General features: G+C 42.6%; 2 protein-coding genes and 1 non-coding gene across 5 annotated transcripts in view; 2 read left to right on the forward strand and 1 right to left on the reverse strand.

The window, feature by feature from the left end:
• The window catches only part of stat5a (signal transducer and activator of transcription 5a), a 45,226-nt gene extending 36,705 nt beyond the window's left edge, over window positions 1-8,521 (forward strand). For all 3 annotated transcript variants that reach the window (XM_078797372.1, XM_078797373.1, XM_078797374.1), the window contains 7 exons: window positions 1,942-2,148; window positions 3,270-3,364; window positions 3,452-3,594; window positions 3,666-3,821; window positions 3,885-3,936; window positions 4,913-5,023; window positions 7,401-8,521. In XM_078797372.1, the coding sequence (XP_078653498.1) occupies window positions 1,942-2,148; window positions 3,270-3,364; window positions 3,452-3,594; window positions 3,666-3,821; window positions 3,885-3,936; window positions 4,913-5,023; window positions 7,401-7,524 (888 nt within the window). In that variant the 3' untranslated portion in view covers window positions 7,525-8,521. The remainder of the gene's footprint in view (window positions 1-1,941; window positions 2,149-3,269; window positions 3,365-3,451; window positions 3,595-3,665; window positions 3,822-3,884; window positions 3,937-4,912; window positions 5,024-7,400) is intronic.
• Window positions 5,702-5,773, reverse strand: trnap-cgg (transfer RNA proline (anticodon CGG)). Its single transcript has one exon. It is a non-coding gene; the product is annotated as a tRNA-Pro (tRNA).
• A 6,012-nt stretch (window positions 8,522-14,533) lies between the features above and the next one.
• The window catches only part of LOC144901892 (inactive phospholipase C-like protein 2), a 70,470-nt gene continuing 58,245 nt past the window's right edge, over window positions 14,534-26,758 (forward strand). The window contains exon 1 of the mRNA XM_078797371.1: window positions 14,534-15,220. Within this exon, the coding sequence (XP_078653497.1) occupies window positions 14,933-15,220 (288 nt within the window). The 5' untranslated portion in view covers window positions 14,534-14,932. The remainder of the gene's footprint in view (window positions 15,221-26,758) is intronic.

Here is a 26,758-nt window from a genome sequence, read left to right on the forward strand (position 1 = left end):
TTCTTTCATATAGATGATCTTTGACTGCAGGATTTTTGTAGTAGGTCCCTGTATATATGATCTTTGACTTGCATTTAGGTCCCTATATCGATGATGTTTGACAGTAGGTTCTCAAAAACAACCGAAGATTCCTGTCAGACTGTATAGAGGATTTAAAAATAGCCACGTTCCTGTCATAGATGATCTTTGACTGGCATTTTTTCTGTAGGCTCTCAAAAACAGAGCACCTCTGTCATACAGTATAGAGACAGTAGAGTAAAAAAAAAAAACGATACAGTATGTTTTGGTCATTAAAAACAGCAGAGCAATTCCTCTCATACCATATAGAGGATCTTTGACTAGGGTTTTTACAGTATGTTCTCAAAAACAACACAACATTAGTGTTATACAGTACAAATGATCTTTGTGTAGTAGATCCTTAAAAACAGCACTGGTTCTTTTCATATAGATGATCTTTGACTTTTTGTAGTAGGTCCCTGTATAGATGATCTTTGACTTGCATTTTTTCAGTAGGTTCTCAAAAACAACAGAAGATTCCTGGATTAAAAGGATTAAAAATAGCAATGTTTCTATCATAGATGATCTTTGACTGCCGTTTTTGCTGTAGGCTCTAAAAAACAGAGCACCTCCATCATACAGTATAGAGAAAGTACGGTAAAAAAAAACACTATACAGTATGGTGTTGTTGCCGTTGGTCCTTTAAAAACAGCAGAGCAATTCCTCTCATACCATATAGAGGATCTTTGACTCTGGTTTTTGCAGTATGTTCTCAAAAACAACACAACATTCCTGTTATACAGTACAAATGATCTTTGTGTAGTAGATCCTTAAAAACAGCACTGGTTCTTTCATATAGATGGTCTTTGACAGCAGGATTTTTGTAGTAGGTCCCTATATCGATGATGTTTGACAGTAGGTTCTCAAAAACAGCCGAAGAGTCCTGTCAGACCGTATAGAAGATTTAAAAATAGCAAAGTTCCTGTCATACATAGATGATCTTTGACTGGCGTTTTTTGGCTGTAGGCTCTTAAAAACAGAGCCAAAAAAACCCACCATACAGTATAATGTTGTTGCCGTTGGTCCTTAAAAACAGCAGAGCAATTCCTCTCATACCGTATAGAGGATCTTTGACGCATGTTTTTACAGTATGTCATCAAAAACAACACAACATTCCTGTTGTACAGTACAGGTGATCTTTGTGTAGTAGATGGTTCTTTCACATAGATGATCTTTGACTGTAGGATTTTTGTAGTAGGTCCCTGTATAGATGATCTTTGACTTGCATTTTTGCGGTAGGTTCTCAAAAACAACAGAAGATTCCTGCATTAAAAATAGCAATGTTCCTGTCATAGATGATCTTTGACTGGCATTTTTGCAGAGACAGTACGGTAAAAAAAACACCATATGGTATGGTGTTGTTGCCATTGGTCCTTAAAAACAGCAGAGCAATTCCTCTCATACCTTATAGAGGATCTTTGACTCATGTTTTTACAGTAGGTACTTAAAAACAACAATGTTGCTGTCATATAAATTATCTTTGATTAGCGTTTTTGCAGTAGGTTCTCAAAAACAGCACAGCATTTCTGTCTTACAGAATAGAGGATCTTTGATTAGTGTTTTTTTGCTGTAGATACTTAAAAACAACTTCAGACACGGGTCTAAAGATATAGCTTATGAGTGGTTCAGCCGCCATGACACCCAGCAGGGGGTGAGCGTTACCCAGAAGCGCTGCTGACACGCCTGACTTAGCACAGCATGGCGGCAACATTTCATACGCAGGGTCGATAAATGCAGCCCCTGGGTTCTTTTTATTAGATTCTCCTTCGCACCGCAGGACGTCTGTAGCTTTAATGCTAATGAGCTGCGTTCGTCACCCCGGGAGGCGCTATTTGTTATTTGGTAGAAGATCATTGTCCCGTCTCTTTTTCCCCCCTCTCGCAGGGCCGCGTTCCATTCCTGGTGCCGGACAAGGTGCTGTGGCCTCAGCTGTGCGAGGCCATCAACATGAAGTACAAAGCGGAGGTGCAGAGCAACCGCGGCCTCTCCGACGAGAACCTGGTTTTCCTGGCTCAGAAGGCCTTCAGCAGCTCCAGCACCTGCGTGGAAGAAGACCGAAACATGACGATGACCTGGTCGCAGTTTAACAGAGTCAGTTCCCGCAAAGAAGAATCCGTGTCCGTCGTTTCTGAAGGAAAAAAAACAAAAAAAAAACGGGAATTACCGCACATTGAAAAAATGGCGTACAAAATTTAAGTGGTGGGCGGCACGGCGGTCGAGTGGTTAGCGCGCAGACCTCACAGCTAGGAGGACCAGGGTTCGATTCCACCCACGGCCATCTCTGTGTGGAGTTAGCATGTTCTCCCTGTGCATGCGTGGGTTTCCTCCCACATTCCAAAAACATGCTAGGTTAATTAGCGACTCCAAATTGTCCATAGGTATGAATGTGAGTGTGAATGGTTGTTTGTCTATATGTGCCCTGTGATTGGCTGGCCACCAGTCAAGGGTGTAAAAAAAAAAAAAAAATTCTCCTCTCATTCCATGTGGAAGTGGTATTTTTAATGATTTATTTTTTTTTGCTTTTATGTGATTCTTCTCAGGCTGTATGGCGAATGAGTGGTTAGCACGCAGGCCTCACAGTTCGGAGACCCGAGTTCAATTCCACCCTCGGGCATCTCTGTATCGAGTTTGCATGTTCTCCCCGTACATGTGTGGGTTTCATCCGGGTACTCCGGTTTCCTCCCACATTCCAAAAAACATGCTAGGTTAATTAGCGACTCCAAATTGTCCATAGGTATGAATGTGAGTGTGAATGGTTGTTTGTCTATATGTACCCTGTGATTGGCTGGCCACCAGTCCAGGGTGTACCCCGCCTCTCGCCCGAAGACAGCTGGGATAGGCTCCAGCACCCCCCGCGAACCTCGTGAGGAAAAAGCGGTAGAAAATGAATGAATGAATGAATGGAACATTGAAGTGTTGTCTGCAGCATCCCCCCCCCCGTCGGCGCTATTCTGTCGCCGACTACGGTGAGATGAGCTCATCGGTCGGAACGGTGCTCATCTTAATGGCTCTGTTTGTCCACAGCCTCAAAAGATGGAGGCTTATTTTCTCGCCGGGGCGGCGGAAAATGGCGCGCCGCGTTCGCCGCGCGGCAATTACGCATCATTGGATTACAACAACAGCAGTTTTTTTTGTGTTTAAATCACACACACACACATACAAATGTTTTTGTTTTTTTGTTTTTTTTTTTTAATCTGATGTTCATGTTGCAGGAAAGCTTACCCGGCAGGAACTTCACATTTTGGCAGTGGTTTGACGGCGTAATGGAACTCACAAAAAAACACCTGAAGCTGCACTGGAACGACGGGTGAGGACCTCCATGGCAACCTGATGATGCATGGTGCGTTTAAAGACATGTCTATATTTATCACCCCCCCCCCCCCCCCACCCGCAGAGCCATACTAGGCTTTGTGAACAAGCAGCAGGCTCAGGACATGCTGATGTCCAAGCCCAACGGCACCTTTCTCCTGCGTTTTAGCGACTCGGAAATCGGAGGCGTTACAATCGCGTGGGTGGCGGAAAATCCCAACAAAGCAGGTATGACCTTAAAAAAAAAAAAATGTTGCGTTCAAATGCATCACGTCAAATGTATGATGTTCTTCCCGAAGGTGAGAGAATGGTGTGGAACCTCATGCCCTACACAACCAAAGACTTCACGATCCGCAGTCTCGCCGACCGCATCAGCGATCTCAACCATTTGTTGTTCCTCTACCCGGACCGTCCCAAGGACGACGTCTTCTCGAAATATTACACCCCCCCGCTGTGTACGTCGAAGCAGCGCCACCGTACCCGACTCTTGTTAGCTGATTCTGTTTTTCTCTTTGCAGCCAAAGCGGTGGACGGATACGTGAAGCCGCAAATCAAACAAGTGGTTCCTGAGTAAGTGTGCCGCCCACCCAAACCCCCGCCTACCCACCCGCCCCCCTTCGCACACAGTTCTCACCTTCTACAGTTAACGTTATCACATATTGGATCCTGAATTACAGATCAGTAATTAGTTAGCCGTTAGCCGTTGGAGGAGGCCAATTAAGCACGCTGAGGGGCTCCTGAGCGATCGTGTCCTCCGCTCATCATCTGAGTTAGCCTCGTTAGTCGACCCGGGGCGCCCGTCTGCGCTCGCTCGCTCGGACGTAATGATGCGGCAAGACGAGGAAATCACGCTGCGGAGTGTTAGCTTAGACCACCGCTGCGGATCAAAGAGACTCATGGGATTTTATTCATTCATTCATTTTCTACCGCTTTTTTCCTCACGAGAGTCGCAAGTGGCCAGCCAATCACAGGGCACATATAGACAAACAACCATTCACACTCACATTCATACCTATAGACAATTTGGAGTCGCTAATTAACCTAGCATGTTTTTGGAATACCCGGAGAAAACCCACGCATGCACGGGGAGAACATGCAAACTCCACACAGAGATTACCGAGAGTAGAATCGAACTCGTGTCTCCTAGCTGTGAGGTCTGTGTGCTAACCACTCGGGTCTAATAATGCGACCGTTACCGACATAAAACTAAAAACCAACTCTTAAATGGCTTGTTTTATTTTATTATGTCTTCTCGAAAGACTATAGGGGTGTTATTTGATGTTTACAAGTCTCTAATAATGTTTAAAAAATTTATTTAGAAGGTCATAAACAGGTTTTCTATGCTATAAATATGAAAATATGAGGTCTGCACGCTAACCAGCAGCCGGCTTTTATTTTATTTTATTTTATTTTATTTTATTTTATTTTATTCTATTTTATTTTATTTTATTTTATTTTATTTTATTTTATTTTATTTTATTTTATTTTATTTTATTTTATTTTATTTTATTTTATTTTATTTTATTTTATGTGTGTATGTGTGCAGGTTTACAACATCCAATCCAGATCCAACAAGCGGGAATCCAACCTACATGGACCCCGGCGCCTCCCCCGCCGCTATCAGCCACCCGCACACCTACGGCATGTACCCTCCGATGTAAGTCTTGACACTTAATGGCATCTAATAGGATGTCCATTCTGGCATTTTTATTTGGGAGCTTATTTTTGCAGGAGTCAGTTTAATGCCTAGACGGGCTGCCTGTACAGATGGGAAATAGCAGCAACCTGTCATGTACGTGAAGCTAGTTTCCCGCCTTAACAAGCTGCAAAAAAAATTTGACTGTGGCAATTTAATTTGCCCCAATTTTTTTTGCTGCTTAAACAGGCTGCAACTTTTGCTGCCTAAAAGGGCTGCGTTGAAAATCCAGGGTACTGTAGCAGTACTTATCACAATTCATTTAGCCTTTACTAGTTTACAACCAGTTGTAGATTCATTTTAGTCCGGCTACCTTGCTGACTAAAAGGGCTGCTGTCAGAATTGACAGAAGCAAAAACTCGTGAAGGCCAGGCTTCATTTTGATGAGAGTTTACTGCCTTAACAGGCTGCGGTAAAAATTAATAGCAGCTAGCTAAAAGTGCAATACACTTCAGTTCTAACTACAGTAGTTCTAGCTAGCGAGCTAGGGTAGAAACTGATAGCAGCTAACAGCTAGTACATTTTAGTCCTAACTAGTTTACTGCCTTAACAGGCTGCGGTAGAAATTGATTAAGAATAAGATTAAGATATGCCTTTATTCGTCCCTCAGTGGGGAAATTTGTATAGAATGTAAAGCTTGGGCTCATCCGGGATTTGAACCCGGGACCTCTCACACCCGAAGCGAGAATCATACCACTAGACCAACGAGCCCTGGCTACATATAGCAACTAGCTAAAAGTGCAATACACTTCAGTTCTAACTACAGTAGTTCTAGCTAACAAGCTAGGGTAGAAACCGAGCTAACAGCTAGTACATTTCGGCCCTAGCTAGTTTGCCGCCTTAACAGGCTGCGGTAAAAAAAATTAATAGCAGCTAACTAAAATTGCAATACACTTCAGTTCTAACTACAGTAATTCTAGCTAGCGAGCTAGGGTAGGAACCGAGCTAACAGCTAGTACATTTCGGTCCTAGCTAGTTTGCCGCCTTAACGGGCTGCGGTAAAAAAATTAATAGCCGCTAGCTAAAAGTGCAATACACTTCAGTTCTAACTACAGTAGTTCTAGCTAACGAGCTAAGGTAGAAACCGAGCTAACAGCTAGTACATTTCGGCCCTAGCTAGTTTGCCGCCTTAACGGGCAGCAGTAAAAAAATTAAAAGCAGCTAACTAAAAGTGCAATACACTTCCGTTCTAACTAACTACAGTAGTTCTAGCTAGCGAGCTAGGGTAGAAACCGAGCTAACAGCTAGTACATTTCGGCCCTAGCTAGTTTGCCGCCTTAACGGGCTGCAGTAAAAAAATTAATAGCAGCTAACTAAAAGTGCAATACACTTCAGTTCTAACTACAGTAGTTCTAGCTAACGAGCTAAGGTAGAAACCGAGCTAACAGCTAGTACATTTCGGCCCTAGCTAGTTTGCCGCCTTAACGGGCTGCGGTAAAAAAATTAATAGCCGCTAGCTAAAAGTGCAATACACTTCAGTTCTAACTACAGTAGTTCTAGCTAACGAGCTAAGGTAGAAACCGAGCTAACAGCTAGTACATTTCAGCCCTAGCTAGTTTGCCGCCTTAACGGGCAGCAGTAAAAAAATTAAAAGCAGCTAACTAAAAGTGCAATACACTTCCGTTCTAACTAACTACAGTAGTTCTAGCTAGCGAGCTAGGGTAGAAACCGAGCTAACAGCTAGTACATTTCGTTCCTAGCTAGTTTGCCGCCTTAACGGGCTGCGGTAAAAAAATTAATAGCCGCTAGCTAAAAGTGCAATACACTTCAGTTCTAACTACAGTAGTTCTAGCTAACGAGCTAAGGTAGAAACCGAGCTAACAGCTAGTACATTTCGGCCATAGCTAGTTTGCCGCCTTAACGGGCTGCGGTAAAAAAAAATTAATAGCAGCTAACTAAAAGTGCAATACACTTCAGTTCTAACGACAGTAATTCTAGCTAATGAGCTAGGGTAGAAACCGAGCTAACAGCTAGTACATTTCGGCCCTCGCTAGTTTGCCGCCTTAACGGGCTGCGGTAAAAAAAAAAATAATAGCAGCTAACTAAAAGTGCAATACACTTTAGTTCTAGCTACAGTAATTCTAGCTAACGAGCTAAGGTATAAACAGAGCTAACAGTACGTTTTGGCCCTAGCTAGTTTACCGCCTTAACGGGCTGCGGTAAAAAAAAAAATAATAGCAGCTAACTAAAAGTGCAATACACTTCAGTTCTAGCTACAGTAATTCTAGCTAACGAGCTAAGGTATAAACAGAGCTAACAGTACGTTTCGGCCCTAGCTAGTTTACCGCCTTAACGGGCTGCGGTAGAAATACCACTTGAGCATGTGTCGTCCATGCAGGAGCGACTCCATGCTGGATGCTGACGGCGACTTCGACCTGGACGACACCATGGACGTGGCGCGGCACGTGGAGGAGCTACTGCGGAGGCCCGTGGAGAGCCACTGGGGGGGCCAGCAGTCCTGACCCACCAAATGAACCCTGCTTTCATGCTTTCAATATCCATTATCATTTTTCTCTTTCCCCCCCCCGAACCCATACCCGAATAGCTAAAATGTGAAATGTTAATAATAATAACGGTTTTGTTGTTTTCGGTGTGAGAGCATGCGTGACAAATTCCTCTTTTGTTGGTTTTATGTGTGCGTGTCCATAAGTATTTGTACAATGCAAAAACCCATACAGTATTACAGTATTGTTTTTAGAAAAAAAGAAAAATGGTGTTTTTCACGGTGCATGCATTGACTTCTCGGACAAAGGACTTGGAAGTAGCCGTTACTGGCCCGGCTGGGATGTTCTTCTCCTGGAACCGATGCTAGAAGCTTCTACACGACGCTGCCTGCTCATCCTCTCAGGTCCTCCTCTCCCTTTTTACCTTTGCCTTATTACACTTCTTACTACTGCACTCGGTACTACGGCCATTTTTTTTAGTTTTAGGCTGCTTTTGCTTGACGTTCAAGGCCTGCCGTTTGTGTCGGAATATCCGCCGCTATGACACATTTAGACCTCATGGAGACGCCGTTTGTATTGCATGAACAGGAACGCGTCTCTTTTTCTCGCACCTCAGGAAATAAAAACCTCGAATATTTAGGTAGTATGCAGAACATATGCATTTATTTCCTTCAGTTTGATACCGTTGAATGTAAACACTTTTGACTTGAGCCGGTTGGGTATGATTCCTTTTGGCGTTTGCTGCCCAAACAGGTAGAATGTGTTTGTTTTCCGCAGGCCTTCAATTTTGACCAAATAATTTTTTTCCGACTAAACGGGCTGTCAAAGAGTCAATCAAAAATATAAGCATCCCGACTGTTGGCACACATCATTCTGACCCACTCAGTTTATTGCCTAAGTGAGCTGGTGTGGAATCCAGACAGTCCCAATTTTATTTATCGCTGCCTAAACGGGTTGCAGTATTGAGTTAGCATAAGGCGTGTTTGCTGCAGGTCAAATAAGAATAAATGCTTCATGGTGGCTTCATTTAATTATGCTGCTTAGATGGGCTGCTGTCCGAATGGAAAGCGTTATCAACCAGGTTGTGGCACTTAGTTTTCTACAACTCCTAAATGAAGTGCTGTAAAAAAAAATTAGCCAGAGGTGCAGGTCATTTTCACTAAATGACTTTTCCCGCCTAAACGGATCTGCGACTAGTTCTGTAGACAGGCGGAAAAGTCATATTTTTAACCCAAGTAGTTTACTTCCTCATTGGGCAGCCATAAAAATGTATGTTTTTTGCAGCTGGTGGAGTTCATGGTAGCTTAACTTAATTATGCTGCTTAGACGGGCTGCTGTCAACAAAGTATACTTGGTCAATTCCAAAACAAAAGTAGCCATTAGCTTAGTTCATTTTGATTCCGAAATGGCCTGCCCATATAAAAAAGTGTTCACAGCTGGCTGTGATCTTTTTGCTGCCTAAATGGGGGTCTGTAGAAATTGAAAGTGGCAGCAACCAGCCAGAGGTGCAATAACTGTTCTTTCTAAACGATTCTGCCTAGATGGGCTGCCTCCAGAAATCAAAAGTGCGCGTAGTTTATATTTAACCTAAGTCGTTTCCTGCCTAAATGGGCTGCCATTAAAAAGAATCGGACAAACAGCTGTTACCGTTGATAATTATTTGTTTTGTTGATACATTTTTGCCCACTGCTACCACGGCTAACTGTGCTGCCTAAACGGGATGTGGTAGAAAGCTGGATTATTGGAGTCGGGCATCTTTTTTTCCATTTGCACACTAGATGGCGCGCTTGTTGCCGGGTCCTTTCAATGCAAGCATACCTGTTTATCATCAAAATGACTCGACTAGCCGGTTTTATTAAAATAGATTTTAATAAATGACACCCTTTGTCTTTTTCCCGCCCCCACCCCCCCAACGTTCAATCTGAGCTTTGTCGTCGTTGTTGTCTTTTGTGTCTTGTTCCATGTCTGATTATGCTTCTGGCAGGCAAGAAGATGACTGGCATTGAAAAATGAAGAAAAATAAAAGTTTTATAAATGTCAACTGGAGCCTCCGTGGAGAGGACGCATTGCGGCGTTCGACTTTGTCACGCCATTCGTGGACATTCGGAGCGGACGTTATGCGGAGATGAAAGGCTTGTGTGCAACCTTGCAATGACACACTGAGCTTATTAAACCTTTTATTTTGTTTCAATACACTGTATTGTTCTTATTACTATTAACCAGCATTCTCACCCAAAACAGAAAACACAACATGGTTTCGACTATTGATTATTGGATGTCATATTTTTATAAAGGAGAAGCACCTAATTAGAGCAGAAAAATATTTTATATTAAATATAAATATTGACTTAATTGAGCTGAGCTGCACCGTCAATAGAAAGAAACCTGCACTTTTTTGCCCTCTGGTGGACAAAAGGGGAATAGCTCAGCGTGGGCGAATAATTAAAGGGAGATAAAAAAAATTGATTTAAATGTTTTATTAAATGATGTTAAAAAATTAATTATCTTAACTGACTGCTGCCTTGAATTATTTTATTATTATCACTATCGAGTTCAGTTTTTAATTATTTAAACGGAGACAAGCTCTGATTAAATTGATGCAAATTAATCAACAATTGAAGGACATTTTTATTTGTTTTTATGAAACAATTATATTTTTTGCTACTGTAGGTTATATTTAATCATCATTATTATAATTATTGCTTAAATGTTATAGATTGTTTTTAAATCATAGCATAACCAGAAGATTACATGCTATACTGTCCACAGTCACTAGGGGGCGTAATTGCATTGTGTCATGCTGTGCTGTAATGTATCATTCCATCCTACAGTTAGTAGTTTACCTTTTAATTTATATAATAAAATCAATTTATATAATTTCCTTTTAATTCATATAATAAAATAAATTCCTTCAATTATTGATTTATGTATCTATCGTCATATTTTTTTAATAATATAAATAAAAGCCAATCAAATCCGGGTTGTATTTACGCCTTGGCATGCGTTACCGTTTTTAACCACTTGGTGTCAGTATAACAGCAAATCATTGAAGTGATTGTTTTGGGGTTGAAACTCAAGAAATGGATTCACATTCATTCAGGGGCAGCGAACATGTTAAAACTTTTACTTACCATGTAAAAACGTCCTTTTTTTTGTGTCTTTTCTTCATTTAGGCCATGTTAACTTGAATGTTTCGCTGTGTGTGTTTGGGAGTAATCCAACAGAACAAAACAACACAACACAACACGATAGCACAACTCACATCCTCCATTAAACTGCATTGATTCGTACATTCTTTAAATGTATCGTACGTTAAATCTGCCAAATCAGCATTTTTTCCCCTCCTTTGACAACAAATAGAATGCCTAATTTGTTGTATAACGACACACAAGCGTCATGAAACATTCATTCACTTCCTGCTTGCCTTTTTTGCTTCATTGATGATCACGTGGGCAAAGACAGGAAGTGCGGGTGGCATACCTCAGGAAGACACACCCCCAAACTGCAGAGGACTTCCTCCTCTTCCAGCACACACACACACTGGCCACAACATTAGGTACACCTGCACTCTGCCAGTCGTATTTCCATAGCATTTCTCCCATACATGGATTTATTTATCTGTTCCTGGGTCAAACTGTACCCTTTGTTAGCTTTACAGGCCAAATTTTTGAAGTGTAAAAAGAAGTGAAGCACTGTTGTCATTTTCATTGCTGAGCTACCCCTACTTTACTATGGTTATCATCGCATTTTCTGTCTTGCTGGTGTTGTGGTGATACGTAGGTTTTTAAAATCGGCACAGCACTCCTGCCTCTGACAGAGGATCTTTGACTAAGATTTTGAAGTATTTCTTTAAAACAGAGTGCTTCTGTCATATTTAGGATCTTTGACTAGCGTTTTTTTTTTTCTTCAGTAGGCGATTAAAAACAGGTGAGCCTTCCAGTCACATAGAGGATCTTTGACTTACGTTCCTGAAGTAAGCGCTTGAAAACAGCAGGGCGCTCCTGTCAAATACAGGATCTCTGACAAGTGTTGTTGAAGTGCGTCCTTAAAAATAAATTCTTAAAAAAATAAATTCAGAATGTGCTCATCATATAAAGGATCTTTGGCTAACATCAGATGGAGCATCTCTGTAGTAAGCGCTTCAAAACATCAAATAGAGGATCTTTGATTTTTGAAGTACGTCCTCAAAAGCAGCAGAACTCAACTCCTTTGAGTGTGAGGATCTTTGGCAGGTTCTTAAAAACAGCAGAGTGCTTTTGTCGTGTGTTTTTTTTCCCCCAGCAGGTCTTTAAAAACAGTACTCCTGTCATATAAAGGATCTTCGACTGGCGTTTTCTTGTGTTAGTTTGTACTAAGCGGTTAAAAACAGCAGATCGCTCCTGTCATCTGTCATGTAGAGGATCTTTGTATTTCTCCATTACATTTGTTAAGGTAGCGGTGTTAAGACGACATCAATGCCGTTTCTGCGCCCTTTGACCCCTGCCCGACTCCATTCAGGTGTTTTAACATTTCCACTAGCATGTTTTATTTGCCCCCCCCCCACTCCCCCCCAATTCCAACCACTCTGCCTTGGCTGCCAGCTGGGATTAGAGGAAGTGATCAATAGGCGCCTGTCATCAATAGCATCCATGCTGGCTGGCTCCAGCATCAGGAACAGGAAGGGGAGGGGCCATGAGAGCCCCCAAGCTATGATGGCAGAACAAGATGAACTATCTTGACACAGAAAACATTAACTATTATTATTATTATTATTATTATTATTATTATTATTATTATTATTATTATTATTATTATTATTATTATTATTATTATTATTATTATTATTATTATTATTATTATTATTATTGTTGTTCTTTGGGAACTTTGACCTATTAAAACTTTGTTATCCATTTCCGGCCTGTAGAGGGCGCCTATCTGACACCCATATCCTGACCTGCACCACCCCCTGCCCCCATCCTGGTGCCCCCCCCCCCCCCCTCCAGAGAATGGGTCTGTAGCGCCCCCTAATGAGTTATATTTTTTTAATATCATGAGTATTCTGCCAAATAAATTAAATTTTGGGGGATTTTACACTCTCGAAAACTCACCACAGTTAGCGCTAACTTAGGCTAGTCATAAATCTTTACTGTTATTATTAATTCGGCAGTTAAATATACACAAATATTAACTTTTGGCTACAAAAGCCCGAACTCAATTTCTTTTAGGGGGGGTTAACATACTTGAAAAGTCGCTAAACTTTGCTAGCATGTGTATCCTGGTGAATATTTACATATTTTCACACCGATAGCGATAACGCTAATGTAAAGGGAGTCGGCCATTTTGTTTTGGACCATTTCCAGATGCTATTCTTATTATATCCAAAGGATATTTTGCTACATTAAAGTGAGTCAGGCTTTAAAAGCAGCACTTTTGCTAAATAATTTCTGATAATACATAATAGATGAGCAAGGCGGACCAGGAAGGAAGGATTTAAGGAAGGAAGGAAGGAAGGAAGGAAAGCGAGGAACCTCTCCTGTGTCTTTCTGTCTCATTGCATCACATCGTCCTCTGGTGTCTTTTCCTTTTAGTTGGCTCCAGCGCTGCAACATGAGAGCGGGCGGACGGTGTGTTGTTCTCTCACACATGGAGCCACTTAGCATCGCCAAGGAAGGTCTCGCCTCTTGGGGAAACGTTTTAAAAGTGACCTTTAACCCCACCTCCAAACACACCCACTCGCCCAACCCCTCCTCCAGGCAGATAGCAGCGACCTCTGACACGTAATTACTCTTAGTAAAACGGGCGTTTTCTTGATATTTGCTATCAGAATGACCACCATCATGCAGGGATTATCGATGACATCACACAACAAATGCAGTAACCATGGTTACCCTTGATAATACAGTTGTCAAAGCATCAAAGTTGGATTTTCCCAGCCGCCTTGAATGCAGCATTTGCTTTATTGACCTTGCTTTGTGTGCTGGGGTGAAATAGTCAAAACATACACCTCTACTGCCTGTAGTACCATATACTGAACATACATTGGTTGAAAATCATGGTGGGCGGGACTTACCAACAAGGAAGTAAGTCAATCAGCATTTATGCTAACATGTCTTCTCAAGATTGACCGCAACCCATAGGGGGCGTCATTACATATACTGAACATACATTGGTTGAAAATCATGGTGGGCGGGACTTACCAACAAGAAAGTAAGTCAATCAGCATTTATGCTAACATGTCTTCTCAAGATTGACCGCAACCCATAGGGGGCGTCATTACATATACTGAACATACATTGGTTGAAAATCATGGTGGGCGGGACTTACCAACAAGGAAGTAAGTCAATCAACATTTATGCTAACATGTCTTCTCAAGATTGACCGCAACCCATAGGGGGCGTCATTACATATACTGAACATACATTGGTTGAAAATCATGGTGGGCGGGACTTACCAACAAGGAAGTAAGTCAATCAGCATTTATGCTAACATGTCTTGTCAAGATTGACCGCAACCCAAATGGGGCGCCATTACATATACTGAACATACATTGGTTGAAAATCATGGTGGGCGGGACTTACCAACAAGGAAGTAAGTCAATCAGCATTTATGCTAACATGTCTTGTCAAGATTGACCGCAACCCAAATGGGGCGCCATTACATATACTGAACATACATTGGTTGAAAATCATGGTGGGCGGGACTTACCAACAAGGAAGTAGCATTTATGCTAACATGTCTTCTCAAGATTGACCGCAAACCCATAGGGGGCGCCATTACTGTCACTTACAGTCTGTTGGTCGCTAAAATCTAGCAAAATAAACACTTTAACTGAAAAATTGAGGGGGGGGGCAGACTGGGCTTTTGAGCGAGTTGTTTCGATACCGAGTCAAATTAGCGATACCTATTCTTCTTACTTGAAATTTAAAGTAAATAAAAGAAAACTACTACTAATTAGTAATCAGTATCGATATTTTATGTATCGCCCCTCCCACCCTTTAATGTTAAGTAACTTTAAATCCAGTAGCTGGTTCACTTTACGCTTGCCCCCCTCGTGTAAAATGGGTACAGTGCGCGCGCACGCAGTGTAGCGTGACCGCGCACGCTCCCCACAGTGTCCTCGTCGCGCTCGGGCTCGCCAGTCTTGAATTTGTCCCGCGGATGCACACCGAAGACGAGAAGACAGTCCAACCAGCAGAAGTGGATCAGTAGTCCCGTGCAGCTCTTCGGAACCAGACCAGCACGAACAACAGGACGCGGAGACCAAAGTGGGGAGGGCAGGACAGGACGGTGCGGAACCTCAGGACCTCTTCTTCCGACTATAGAGGGCTTGCAGGCGAGAAGGACAGGGGGTGGGGGGACACCGGCTCCGTGTTCCGGGGAACCAACAAGTCCGAACAGCCTCTCCGGATGAAAAACAACATGCTGTGACACCGCGGAGCTGCGAACCATGGCGGGGCTCCACGCTTCTTCGGATCCGTCGGGACATTTTTTGGACTTGAACCGGCCGACCGCCGTCGCTATGGCCGCGGGGCTCGGCGGGGACACGGCGGCTCTGCCTCCGGCCGGCACGCGTCCATACCTGGAGGTGTCCGCCGGTGCTGCCCGGGGCTACGAGGGAGTTTACAGCAACGGGCGCTACCGGGAGCACGGCAGCCCGACTGTGGGAGCTGGCAGCCGGGATCCGTCCTCGGAGAGGAGCCAGGGAGGAGCGAACACACCTTGCGGCATCATGAAGGTTGGTGGTGGTCTCAAGGTGACACCTAGCAAGGAGCTTATTCATGTGTGTGTATTCACAGCCATCCACGGCTCGCCCTGTGGATCTTCACTCCACTTCTGCTTACAAGTTGGAGATAATGAGTGAATAAATGTGTAGACATGAACCAAACTTGATGGCGGCCATTGCAACATTAATGACAGAAGCTTAAAGTAAAGCCTTTAATGATTTACCTCATCAAGGGACAATGTTTTTTTAATGCACAAACAGTAGTATTTTATTTTACACTTAATAGTCTCATTTGAAAGTTCAGCATCATGAAGCTTATGTGCTTCTTCATCAGTAGATACTAACATTACTGTGCAAAAGTCATGGGACACTACTAGCTTTATTATTTGTCGTTGTTCGGAGGCACAAATGTCTACTCATGACCCCATCCCAAGAAGTATTAAAAATTTCAAATCAGACTATTTAGTGTATATCGGAAATACTACACCGTTTGACAAAGAGACTGTATCACAGACAAAAGGGCTCACTCCGTTCATGCCGTTCTTCTATAAAGCAAATGTTAAATGGCAATGGTTTAATTTCATTTCAACATACATCAGATAACAATTGAATGCATCACATAATCAGTTCACAGTTCCACATGGCCGAAAAGAGTAGGAAGAAGCAAAACTTATTAAATCCTACCCCTCCATCTGGTACTTTTACAATCAGTAACTGTTACATTTGTTCACTTCCTGCTTTCCTAATATAATTTAAGTATATTTTTTCATTATTTTGTATTTCATTCATTAATTTTCTACCACTTATCCTCACGAGGGTGGTGGGGGGTGCTGGAGCCTATCCTAGCTGTCTTCAGGCACATGTAGACAAACAACCATTCACACTCATATTCATACTTATGGACAATTAACCTAGCATGTTTTTGGAATGACGCACAGAAATGGCAGAGGCTGGGTATTTTTGTATTGTTATTTATTTATTTTTGTCACATACCGAAGTACGAGGTGATATGACCATACAATGACATAATGGGTACCATAGTAACCGTCAATATAGTGATATATATATGTATATATATAGCACTTCATAACTGCTTCATCTTTGAATTTAGCAAACATCAACTGCTTGTATTGTTCCTTGAATTGGCTCATTGTTGTGCATTGTTTGAGGTCCTTACTCGATCCATCCCATAGTTTGATTCCACATACTGAAATGCTACGGCTTTTTAACGTTTAACATTAATTATTGGCTCAGGCCCCAGACACTTTTTTTCCGTCATGTTTTAATCTTGCTAGATCTTGTGATATCGCTATTCAAAAGAGTAATATTTGGTTCCCAAAACACACAAAAAGTACACAAATGTGGAAACTCAACCTCAAAAAAATGCAATAATGTGCTTTTAGGGGGAGTTCACAATTGTCATATTTGGTCTGTAGTTTTGGTCAAGTGGTCAAGTGTGAATACTGACTGCACCGACGCACCAAAACGCCAGTTATGATGTCACACTGAACACTAGCGAACCCCACTCAAGTGCACACCACGTATATGTTTTTAAATATTTTTTTACCGAATGTCAAGTGTGAGCAGCACCTGACACTCTGATTTTTCCCCATAATTGGCTTCCTGTGGCGACGACGCTCTCTGCTTCCAACAAACATGTTTGGGCGAAGACCTCAGCTTGAACAATGTTCTGCTACTGCTTTTCCTGCCACTTTTTCAATGTCGTCAGCTAACTCACCGGAATCCAAATGTAGCTGCGCTTCAAACGCTTCCATTCCCGAGGCTTCATCTGTCTTCTATTTGCCGTGAAAACATTTGATCTTCCTTTTAAAAGCACGCTGTGGATCGGTTCACCTTCATGTTGAAAGTGTGATATGGCCGCAATTAAATCCAAAGCCCTGATGCAGAGCTAAAGGATCTACAAGATGATTTATTTCAATCCTTAATTTGTATCTTTTTATGATGATTAAAACCAAATCAATTCTTAATTGTGGCCAGATGTCAGGTTTCAGAGAGTTTTTTCTAACACAGACTGACTGTGATGTCACAGTGAGCCTGACTTCCTTATATGGTTATGCCCGGGTATAAGCTGTAAAACTGGGACCAATCCTAGCGCAGTGGGCGTCCCTACAGGCGGGCTGTGGGTGCAATAAATGAAAACACACCATTTTGGCTCCAAATTGTCCATAGGTATGAATGTGAGTGTGAATGGTTGTTTGTCTATATGTGCCCTGTGATTGGCTGGCCCCGCCTCTTGCCCCAAAGACAGCTGGGATAGGCTCCAGCACCCCCGCGACCCTTGTGAGGAAAAAGTGGTAGAAAAATGAATGAATGAATGAATGAATGACACCCTTTTTGGAAATCCCAGGAAAGCTAGAATAGGTGCAGATTCTGGAAGATCTCGAAAACTTTGTGCGGGAAATTGTGAGTCTACAACTCAATACAAAAGGGCTGAGAATTAGCATAATAGGTCCCGTTTAACACACCTCATATGCACTTGGTCTGCACAGAATAAGAAGACGTAGCAGGAGGGATCGGTGTTGTCAACATATTGACTTTGTTGGTATGTTTAGCGGGTAAGCTAGATACTCTTGAGTGACAGAAGTTGTTCTAAATGTATTTGTTTTGCCTTTTTTGTACTCACTTTTTGTCTCCCACAACGTTATTTCTCAGCGTCCGTTGCAGTTATATGCAAATTAATCTAAATTATGCAAATTTGGCATTACTTCATTGACGGCCCTCCTGGGGATGTGGTAAACACTGTGTCGGCGCTGTCTTTGCCACTTTTTTTTTTGTCAACTTCGGTCCCGTTTAACACCTCTCATACGCACCTGGTCTGTACAGAATAAGAAGACGCAGCAAGAGGGATCAGTGTTGTCAACATATTGACTTTGTTGGTATGTTTAGCGGGTAAGCTAGATACTCTTGAGTGACAGAAGTTGTTCTAAATGTATTTGTTTTGCCTTTTTTGTACTCACTTTTTGTCTCCCACAACGTTATTTCTCAGCGTCCGTTGCAGTTATATGCAAATTAATCTAAATTATGCAAATTTGGCATTACTTCATTGACGGCCCTCTTGGGGATGTGGTAAACACTGTGTCGGCGCCGTCTTTGCCACTTTTTTTTGTCAACTTCGGTCCCGTTTAACACCTCTCATACGCACCTGGTCTGTACAGAATAAGAAGACGTAGCAGGAGGGATCAGTGTTGTCGACATAGCGACTTTGTTTGTATGTTTAGCGGGTAAGCTAGATACTCTTGAGTGACAGAATATTTGTTTTGCCTTTTTTGTACTCCCACAACGTTATTTCTCAGCGTCCGTTGCAGTTATATGCAAATTAATCTAAATTATGCAAATTTGGCATTAATTCATTGACGGCCCTCCTGGGGATGTGGTAAGCACTGTGTCGGCGCCGTCTTTGCCACTTTTTTTGTCAACTTCGGTCCCGTTTAACACCTCTCATACGCACCTGGTCTGTACAGAATAAGAAGACGTAGCAGGAGGGATCAGTGTTGTCGACATAGCGACTTTGTTTGTATGTTTAGCGGGTAAGATAGATACTCTTGAGTGACAGAAGATGTTCTAAATGTATTTGTTTTGCCTTTTTTGTCTCCTGCAACGTTATTTCTCAGCGTCCGTTGCAGTTATATGCAAATTAATCTAAATTATGCAAATTTGGCATTACTTCATTGACGGCCCTCCTGGGGATGTGGTAAACACTGTGTCGGCGCCGTCTTTGCCACTTTTTTTTTTTTTTGTCAACTTTTTATGTGATAACACTGCAAATAAAGAGCAACAACTTCCCAACAGATTTGATTTCACTGCAGTGTAAACAAAGCATCCTTCTCTCTCTAATCTGGTGCCAAATTTCTGATGCAGTTCTCCGCCACTGCACCAGCAACAATAGTCATTGTTTTTAAATAGCGCTTTATAATTGTATTGGAGTACTGTGAAATTGGGCTTTTGTAGTGTCCAGGTGGCTTTTGTCAAAATATGACAAAAAAAAAAATTTGCTCACAGTTGAAGGTTGTTCTTCTCCAGCATCCGTCCAACTTTGTCTTTCTCGGTGGAGAGTCTGCGGCGTGGGTTGTGATATGCAGCCTTGGTTATGTAATGCAAACAGTGGACAGCTGCAAGAGCGACTCCAGCCTGGCTGCAGGCAGGCGCCTGACAGCTAGCCTGTCTAGCGCGTGAACAAACTACTAATTTCATGATGACAACGTCCAAAAAAACATCAGCTTATGTCCTTATTTTCTTCCTCACTTCCTTCCTTCCTTCCTTCGTTGTGGCTTATGGTTAAAGCCAGAGATCCCGCAGCTGAAAGCTGTAATCCAAAGTGTGATGGAAGGAGTGATGCAATTCGGAGTCTGTGTCCATTAGGAATATACGATCAATAAAGATCTCACGGTTATCGTCTTTCTCATCCGAGGTTGTATCTCCCATCCCTGCTCATCTCGTGACCTCATTTAATGGCTCGGAGAAGAAAATGTGCAGAGTGGTCTTATGGTGCTGAGTAAGGCACTGATGGAGTGAATTGGGTCAAAAGGACATATGGATTCTTGATGGATTGTTTTTAGAAATACGTAAGGACGCACGGTTTTCTTGTCAGACCCTCTATTTCAGGGTGGGGGGGCGGACTACGGAAGACTGCACTCCTTCTCAAAATAACTGTTGACAATAAAAGTGAGTACCCCCTCAAAGTGAAAATGCCCAAATTGGGTCCATTTTTACAATTTTTTACATTTTTCCAATTACAATTGAATGCATCACATAATCAGTTCACAGTTCCACATGTCCAAAAGGAGTAGGAAGAAGCAAAGCTTATTAAATTCTACCACTCCATTTGGTACTTTTACAATCAGTAACTGTTACATTTGTTCACTTCCTGCTTTCCTAATATAGTAGTTTTTTTTTTTAATTTTTAAATTTTATTATTGTCACGTACCAAAGTACGAGCTGACCACTTTTTCCTCACGAGAGTCTCGGGGGGTGCTGGAGCCTATCCCAGCTGTCTTCAGGGAACAGGTGGCCAGCCAATCACAGGGCACATATAGACAAACAACCATTCACACTCACATTCATACCTGTAGTCGCTAATTAACCTAGCATGTTTTTGGAATTTGGGAGGAAACCGGAGTACCCGGAGAAAACCCACGCATGCACGGGGAGAACATGCAAACTCCACACAGAGATGGCCGAGGCTGGAATTGAACCCTGGTCTCCTAGCTGTGAGGTCTACGCGCTAACCACTCAAACACCGTGCAGCCCCTAAAAGGTTTTATTTTCTTTTATTTACAAATTTGGGTAATACGAGTTTAAAAGTCAATATAGGGGTGTTATTTCATGTCTAGAGGGCTCTAATAATGCTTAAATATTCATTCATTTTCTACCGCTTGTCCACACGAGGGTCACCGGGGGTGCTGGAGCCTATCCCAGCTGTCTTTGGAGCGAGAGGCGGGGTACACCCTGGACTGGTGGCCAGCCAATCACAGTGCACATATAGACAAACAACCATTCACACTCACATTCATACCTATGGACAATTTGGAGTCGCTAATTAACCTAGCATGTTTTTGGAATGTGGGAGGAAACCGGAACATGCAAACTCCACACAGAGATGACGGAGGGTGGAATTGAACCCTGGTCTCCATCTCCTAGCTGTGAGGTCTGCACGCTAACCACTCATCCACCGTGCAGCCCAACTGTCAATATAGTGATATATATATATATATATATAGCACATCATGACTGGTTTAAGACTCTTCATCCTTGTATTTAGCAATTAGCTTTGTATTTAGTCCTAGCATATAAGTGTTTCAAATGTAGTTCTTTCCTGAGATCATATTTCTCCTCTATTGGATGACATTTTTCGGTAATTGGTTATTTAGAATTATTGCTTTACGTAAAGGTTACCAATCCGTGGAACCTAGCTGCACCTTAAAAAACTGGGTAACATATTGCGATAGTCCGGCATAATAAACAATCGAACACACCTCCGTTTCCTTGCTAAAGAAGCTGAGGTTAAAGGTGACGGACCTCGACCCTAACGAGCATCTGTGTGGCATCCTCAAACAGAAGGCGGAGGAGTGCAAGGTCTCGAACGTCCACCACGGAAGAGGATTCCGGAGTCAACCTTGAAAGAACATGGAAGTACATCCTGTTTATTTATCAGACTCAATGGCTGTGCTTTGATAAGACATCTCATCTTAGCTCGACCTTCCTCTGGTGGCTAATTGTCAGGACTCAACACGCTAGTGTCCTTGTGGCTAAACTTAGCTCACGTCATGGGATTTACAAACCCCGCCTCCGTAATCCTCCTCCTTTTATTCCCGGAGAGGATAACCAACGCTAATTACTTAGGTGTCAAGTTATGGCCCGCACAATAGGATTCAGACTCGGGTTTGAGTGATGCGTGTTGTGCGACAACCATGACGGTGGACACAAGTTTGATTGGGATCTGCCGTCAGTGTCCCGGGATATCTTTTATGAGGGATGATTCCCGTTGTAGGGACAGGATCAACAAGGCTATGATGGATGAAAATGACAATCTGCCGCTCCACCTGGCTTCGTGCCGACTTGTGTTTTTTTTTTTACTGCCTTCAGAACATACGGTGCTTATTTTCAGCAGGCACTTTTCTTCTTGTTTTTTAATGCGCAGAGAGACTGCAAGGGGGATGGAACTGTACGTTAAAGTCAACGATGCATGAGTGGCGATGAAACAACTTGCCACCATCAAACCGCTGCAGCAAGATCAAATTAAAAGCACCGCACCGTGTCTTTTTTTAATGTTACATTGCAGAGTGTACACATCTAATTCTTTTTGTCCCCTAATTCATAAAAATATACTTCATTTAGTCTGTGGTAGGTCTGCACGGTGGTCGAGTGGTTAGCATGCGGGCCTCGCAGCTAGGAGACCCGAGTTCGATTCCACCCTCAGGCATTTTTGTTTGGTGTTTGCATGTTCTCCCTGTGCATGAGAGGGTTTTTTTTCCGGGGACTCCGGTTTCCTCCCACATACCAAAAACATGCTAGGCAACTAGCAAAACATGTCATGACTCCCGAGTGGTTAGCATGCAGGCCACACAGCTAGGAGACCAGAGTTCGATTCCCCCCTCGGGCATCTCTGTGTGGAGTTTGCTTGTTCTACCCGTGCATGGGAGGGTTTTCTCCCACATTCCAAAAACATGCTAGGTTAATTGGCGACTAGCAAAACATGCCAATACTCCTGAGTGGTTATTGCACAGGCCACACAGCAAGTTCGATTCCACCCTCAGGCATTTCTATGTGGAGTTTGCATGTTCTCCCCGTGCATGAGAGGGTTTTCTCCGGCGATTACGGTTTCCTCCCACATTCCAAAAACATGCTAGTTTAATTGGTGACTAGCAAAACTAGCAAAACATGCCATGACTCCCGAGTGGTTAGCATGCAGGCCACACAGCTAGGAGACCCGAGTTTGATTCCACCCTCGGGCATCTCTGTGCGGAGTTAGCATGTTCTCCCCGTGCATGAGAGGGTTTTCTCCGGCGATTACGGTTTCCTCCCACATTCCAAAAACATGCTAGGTTAATTGGCGACTAGCAAAACATGCCATGATTCCTGAGTTGTTAGCGGGCAGGCCACACAACTAGGAGACCCGAGTTCGATTCCACCCTCAGGCATTTCTGTGTGGAGTTTGCATGTTCTCCCCTTGCATGAGAGGGTTTTCTCCGGGGATTCCGGTTTCCTCCCACATTCCAAAAACATGCTAGGTTAATTGGCGACTAGCAAAACTAGCAAAACACGTCATGACTCCCGCATGGTTAGCGCACAGGCCACACAGCTAGAAGACCTGAGTTCGATTCCACCCTCGGGCATCTCTGTGTGGAGTTTGCATGAGCGTGGGTTTTCTCCGGGTACTCCGGTTTCCTCCCACATTCCAAAAACATGCTAGGTTAATTAGCGACTAGCAAAACATGCCATGATTCCTGAGTTGTTAGCGGGCAGGCCACACAACTAGGAGACCCGAGTTCGATTCCACCCTCGGGCATCTCTGTGTGGAGTTTGCATGTTCTCCCCGTGCATGCGTGGGTTTTCTCCAGGTATTCCCGTTCCCTCCCACATTCCAAAAACATGCTAGGTTAATTAGCGACTCCAAATTGTCCATAGGTATGAATGTGAGTGTGAATGGTTGTTTGTCTATATATGCCCTGTGATTGGCTGGCCACCAGTCCAGTGTGTACCCCGCCTCTCGCCTGAAGACAGCTGGGATAGGCTCCAGCACCCCCCGCGACCCTCGTGAGGAAAAGCGGTAGAAAATGAATGAATGAATGAATAATATATAAAACAATACAAAAGTCTGTCTTCCCAATTGTCTCCATGTCCTCATGTGCTCCATTCCCGACTAATGCAGCTTTACCAGTGATGGAGATGAGAGCAGAGAGCCCATGAAGTAGCGATTAGAAGCGGGGTTAAAAGTGTGATGGATGAACATGGACGGCTAGTGTATGTGTGTGGTCACTTGCACTTTCAGTCACGTCACGGAGGCCTGCAGGAAGTGACGGTGGCGAATGTCAGCAGCCTTTTCCGTAGGACAAAAAGGCATGGAAGGAAGTCACGCACAAAGCCAGGCAGGTCAAAATATTAGAAGTAGTACTGCTACTTCTTTTATACGTAATTACTGCAGAAAGAGCAAAGAAATATGACAAGTTTTGTCTTCTATTTGAACCCACGGCTAAAGCAGCGACTCTATCAATAAAATAAGAAATAACAACATTCATTTGACTTAATTGTTTTTGTTTTAGTTTGCCTAAGGGGTCGTCCTAAATTATATAAAAGCTTGAGAGTGAAGAAAAGCACCTCATGCCTGGAGTGCCCTTAAATAGCTGAGATCATTTTAAAAGAGTCTTCCTATTTCAGTGTTGTGTGTAAGCGGATGAGGGTTTGTAGGCAACGGCGTTCCTTTTTTATCCGACGCTGAATCCGCATCGTTTTTTTTTCCACATGTAGAACTCCGAGTAGTCTCTGGTACTGGACTGTGCTGCTCTTAACTTTTGGAGCGTTGTGTAAAAACGAGCAGTTATACTAGTTATTGTTATTGTACAAGGCGTCACATGTGTGTATAAACCTTGCCAGCAATTCACAGATGGCGCCGTTTGTCTTTTTTTTTTTTTGCCCCGTGTGGTGCAGATGGACGAAGACGACGAAGGATAGCGCTTTTGATGCGTAGCAACCCAACGCTCGTGAAAAATATCACGAGCGATTGACCTCATTTATTTAGATCAGGGGTCTCAAACTTGTGGCCCGCGGGCCAAATGCAGCCCGCAAGACGCTAATTTGAGGCCCCCCACCTTGATACCAAAGTTTAATGTTGAAATGACAGATTAAAGCTGTGTGCACACCGGACACAATTAACATGATTTTGCCCCCCCCGCCCATACTGTTACCCCGCCCTGTTTTGCTTTTGGATTAGCAATGAAGCTAAAGGCTTATGACGCTGGGTACAAATAAATGCAGGAAATGATTTGGAATAAAACGATAAATACACGTCAAGATAAAGCATCTCATTAAACATGTTGTTAAAGTTACGACGCCGCTCCCGGATGGAACCGAGTACGATGCTAACTTGCTAATCGGGTAAAATTATGAAGTTTCATTAATGTTCATGTTAAAGGTTAAATAACTGTTAATACTGTACATTTTAATCTGAAAAAAAAATAATTTCTCTATTTGCTAATTTTTCTTATTTGCTGTTTTATTATTATTTTACTTATTTATTACTGATTGATTGATTTATTGTCTTTATTCTTAATTTGTTTATTTATTTATTTTTATCTTATTTTGTGTATAGAAAAAAAAAATTAAGATATTTGAGAACGAGTGTGAATGGTTGTTTGTCTATATGTGCCCTGTGATTGGCTGGCGACCAGTCCAGGGTGTACCCCGCCTCTCAACCAGAAGACAGCTGGGATAGGCTCCAGCATATTCCCGCAACCCTAGTGAGGATAAGCGGTATAGAAAATGGATGGATGATTATTATTTTCGATTATTATTTTATTTTTACAAAATAAAATATTATATTAAGTAGTATTATCAATTATATTTGTTCTTGTTATGACTATAGAACACATAATTCAAACCCTACGAGATTTTGTAGATTATTGTAGTGCATTAAAAATATTTATTTTCGTATTTATAAATTCTAAAATACAAATTAAAATAAATAAATAAAAATTAAAAAAATCTATAAAATAATAATAAAATAAAAACTATTATATTTAATTTATTTTATTTTATTTATTAACAACCATCCTGCATTTATTTGGAATACAGTAAATTGTGAGGAAAAAGCAGTAGAAAATGAATGAATGAATGAATATTTGAGAACAGTGGTATGTTACGCCCGAAGACAGCTGGGATAGGCTCCAGCACCCCCCGCGACCCTCGTGAGGGAAAAAGCGGTAGAAAATGAATGAATGAATGAATGTCAGGATATTCCTAAATTATATTTAGTTGTGGTTGAAGCCCATAAAGTTGATGCATTCGCAAGCTGGTAGCCGCTAGCCGGAACTGAAGTGACCTCATACTACGGATGCATGAGGTTTCTGCAGAACGTCTCCTCCATGCATGAGCCCCCCCCCCCCACACACACACGCCGACTCCCCTTTTAGCAGCAGAACTCCCAGCATAAGTGAATGCAGCCCATCCCAAACATTGCACAGATGTTGCGACCTCGGTTGTAAAAAAGTCTATCCATCACTCATTTTGTGTGTGTGTGTGTGTGTGTGTGTCGCCTCAGGGTACCTTTGTGCGGCAGGTAACGTGTGTGGGCATGTCACTCAAACATTCCGCTGATGCTCCGCTGTGTCTTTTCTGATGCCTGATCAGAATTCATCATTGACACTTTTCCTTCATCCTTTGGCATGCTTTCATTGTGTGCTCAGCATAGCGATGAACTGTGTGTTTTCTAAAATGTGTGTGTGTGTGTGTGTGTGTGTGTTCATCCATACATGTGTCTAGATGGGTGTGCAGAAAGGCTTCAGTCAGCCTTGAGAATATATTAGATATGTTGTTTGAGCTTCGGAGGATTAGGGAGTGGAGGGAAGACGGGGGTGGGGGGTGGGGGGGGGGGGTGATGTGTTCCAGGCTGGTGCTCCACCAGCCTTCAGCTTGTGACTGCAAATCAGTTTTTGTTTATCTTAAAGTATACCATCTGTGTATGAGTGTGTGTGCAGCGGTATTCTGTAGGTCATGGTCTTTCGACAAGAAGCTCTCCATCTGTCATTAAAAGAAGCTAACAAAGGGATCTACAGTACTTGCCCCCTCCCCCCCCCCACACAAGCCTATGTTTTATTGGTTATTCATTTAGCTGCCTCAAGCTAAAGTTTTTTATGCTGTTTTTACGAAGACTCGGTACAGCAAAGACAGCATCGTTGATTTATCTGCCAGGGAAAATCAGCAGAAAATTGACTTTTCACACAGCCATCGAACCGTTGACTTTAGCTAAATCGGGATTTCTGGGGTCATACACCACATTGCAGTTATGTTTACCCTCAGCAGAAATTTGATTATACA

Source organism: Doryrhamphus excisus, linkage group LG16 (assembly GCF_037039965.1).
Source record: "Doryrhamphus excisus strain RoL-2023G ecotype Guam linkage group LG16, RoL_Dexc_Guam_v1.1, whole genome shotgun sequence".
NCBI lineage: Eukaryota > Metazoa > Chordata > Actinopteri > Syngnathiformes > Syngnathidae > Doryrhamphus > Doryrhamphus excisus.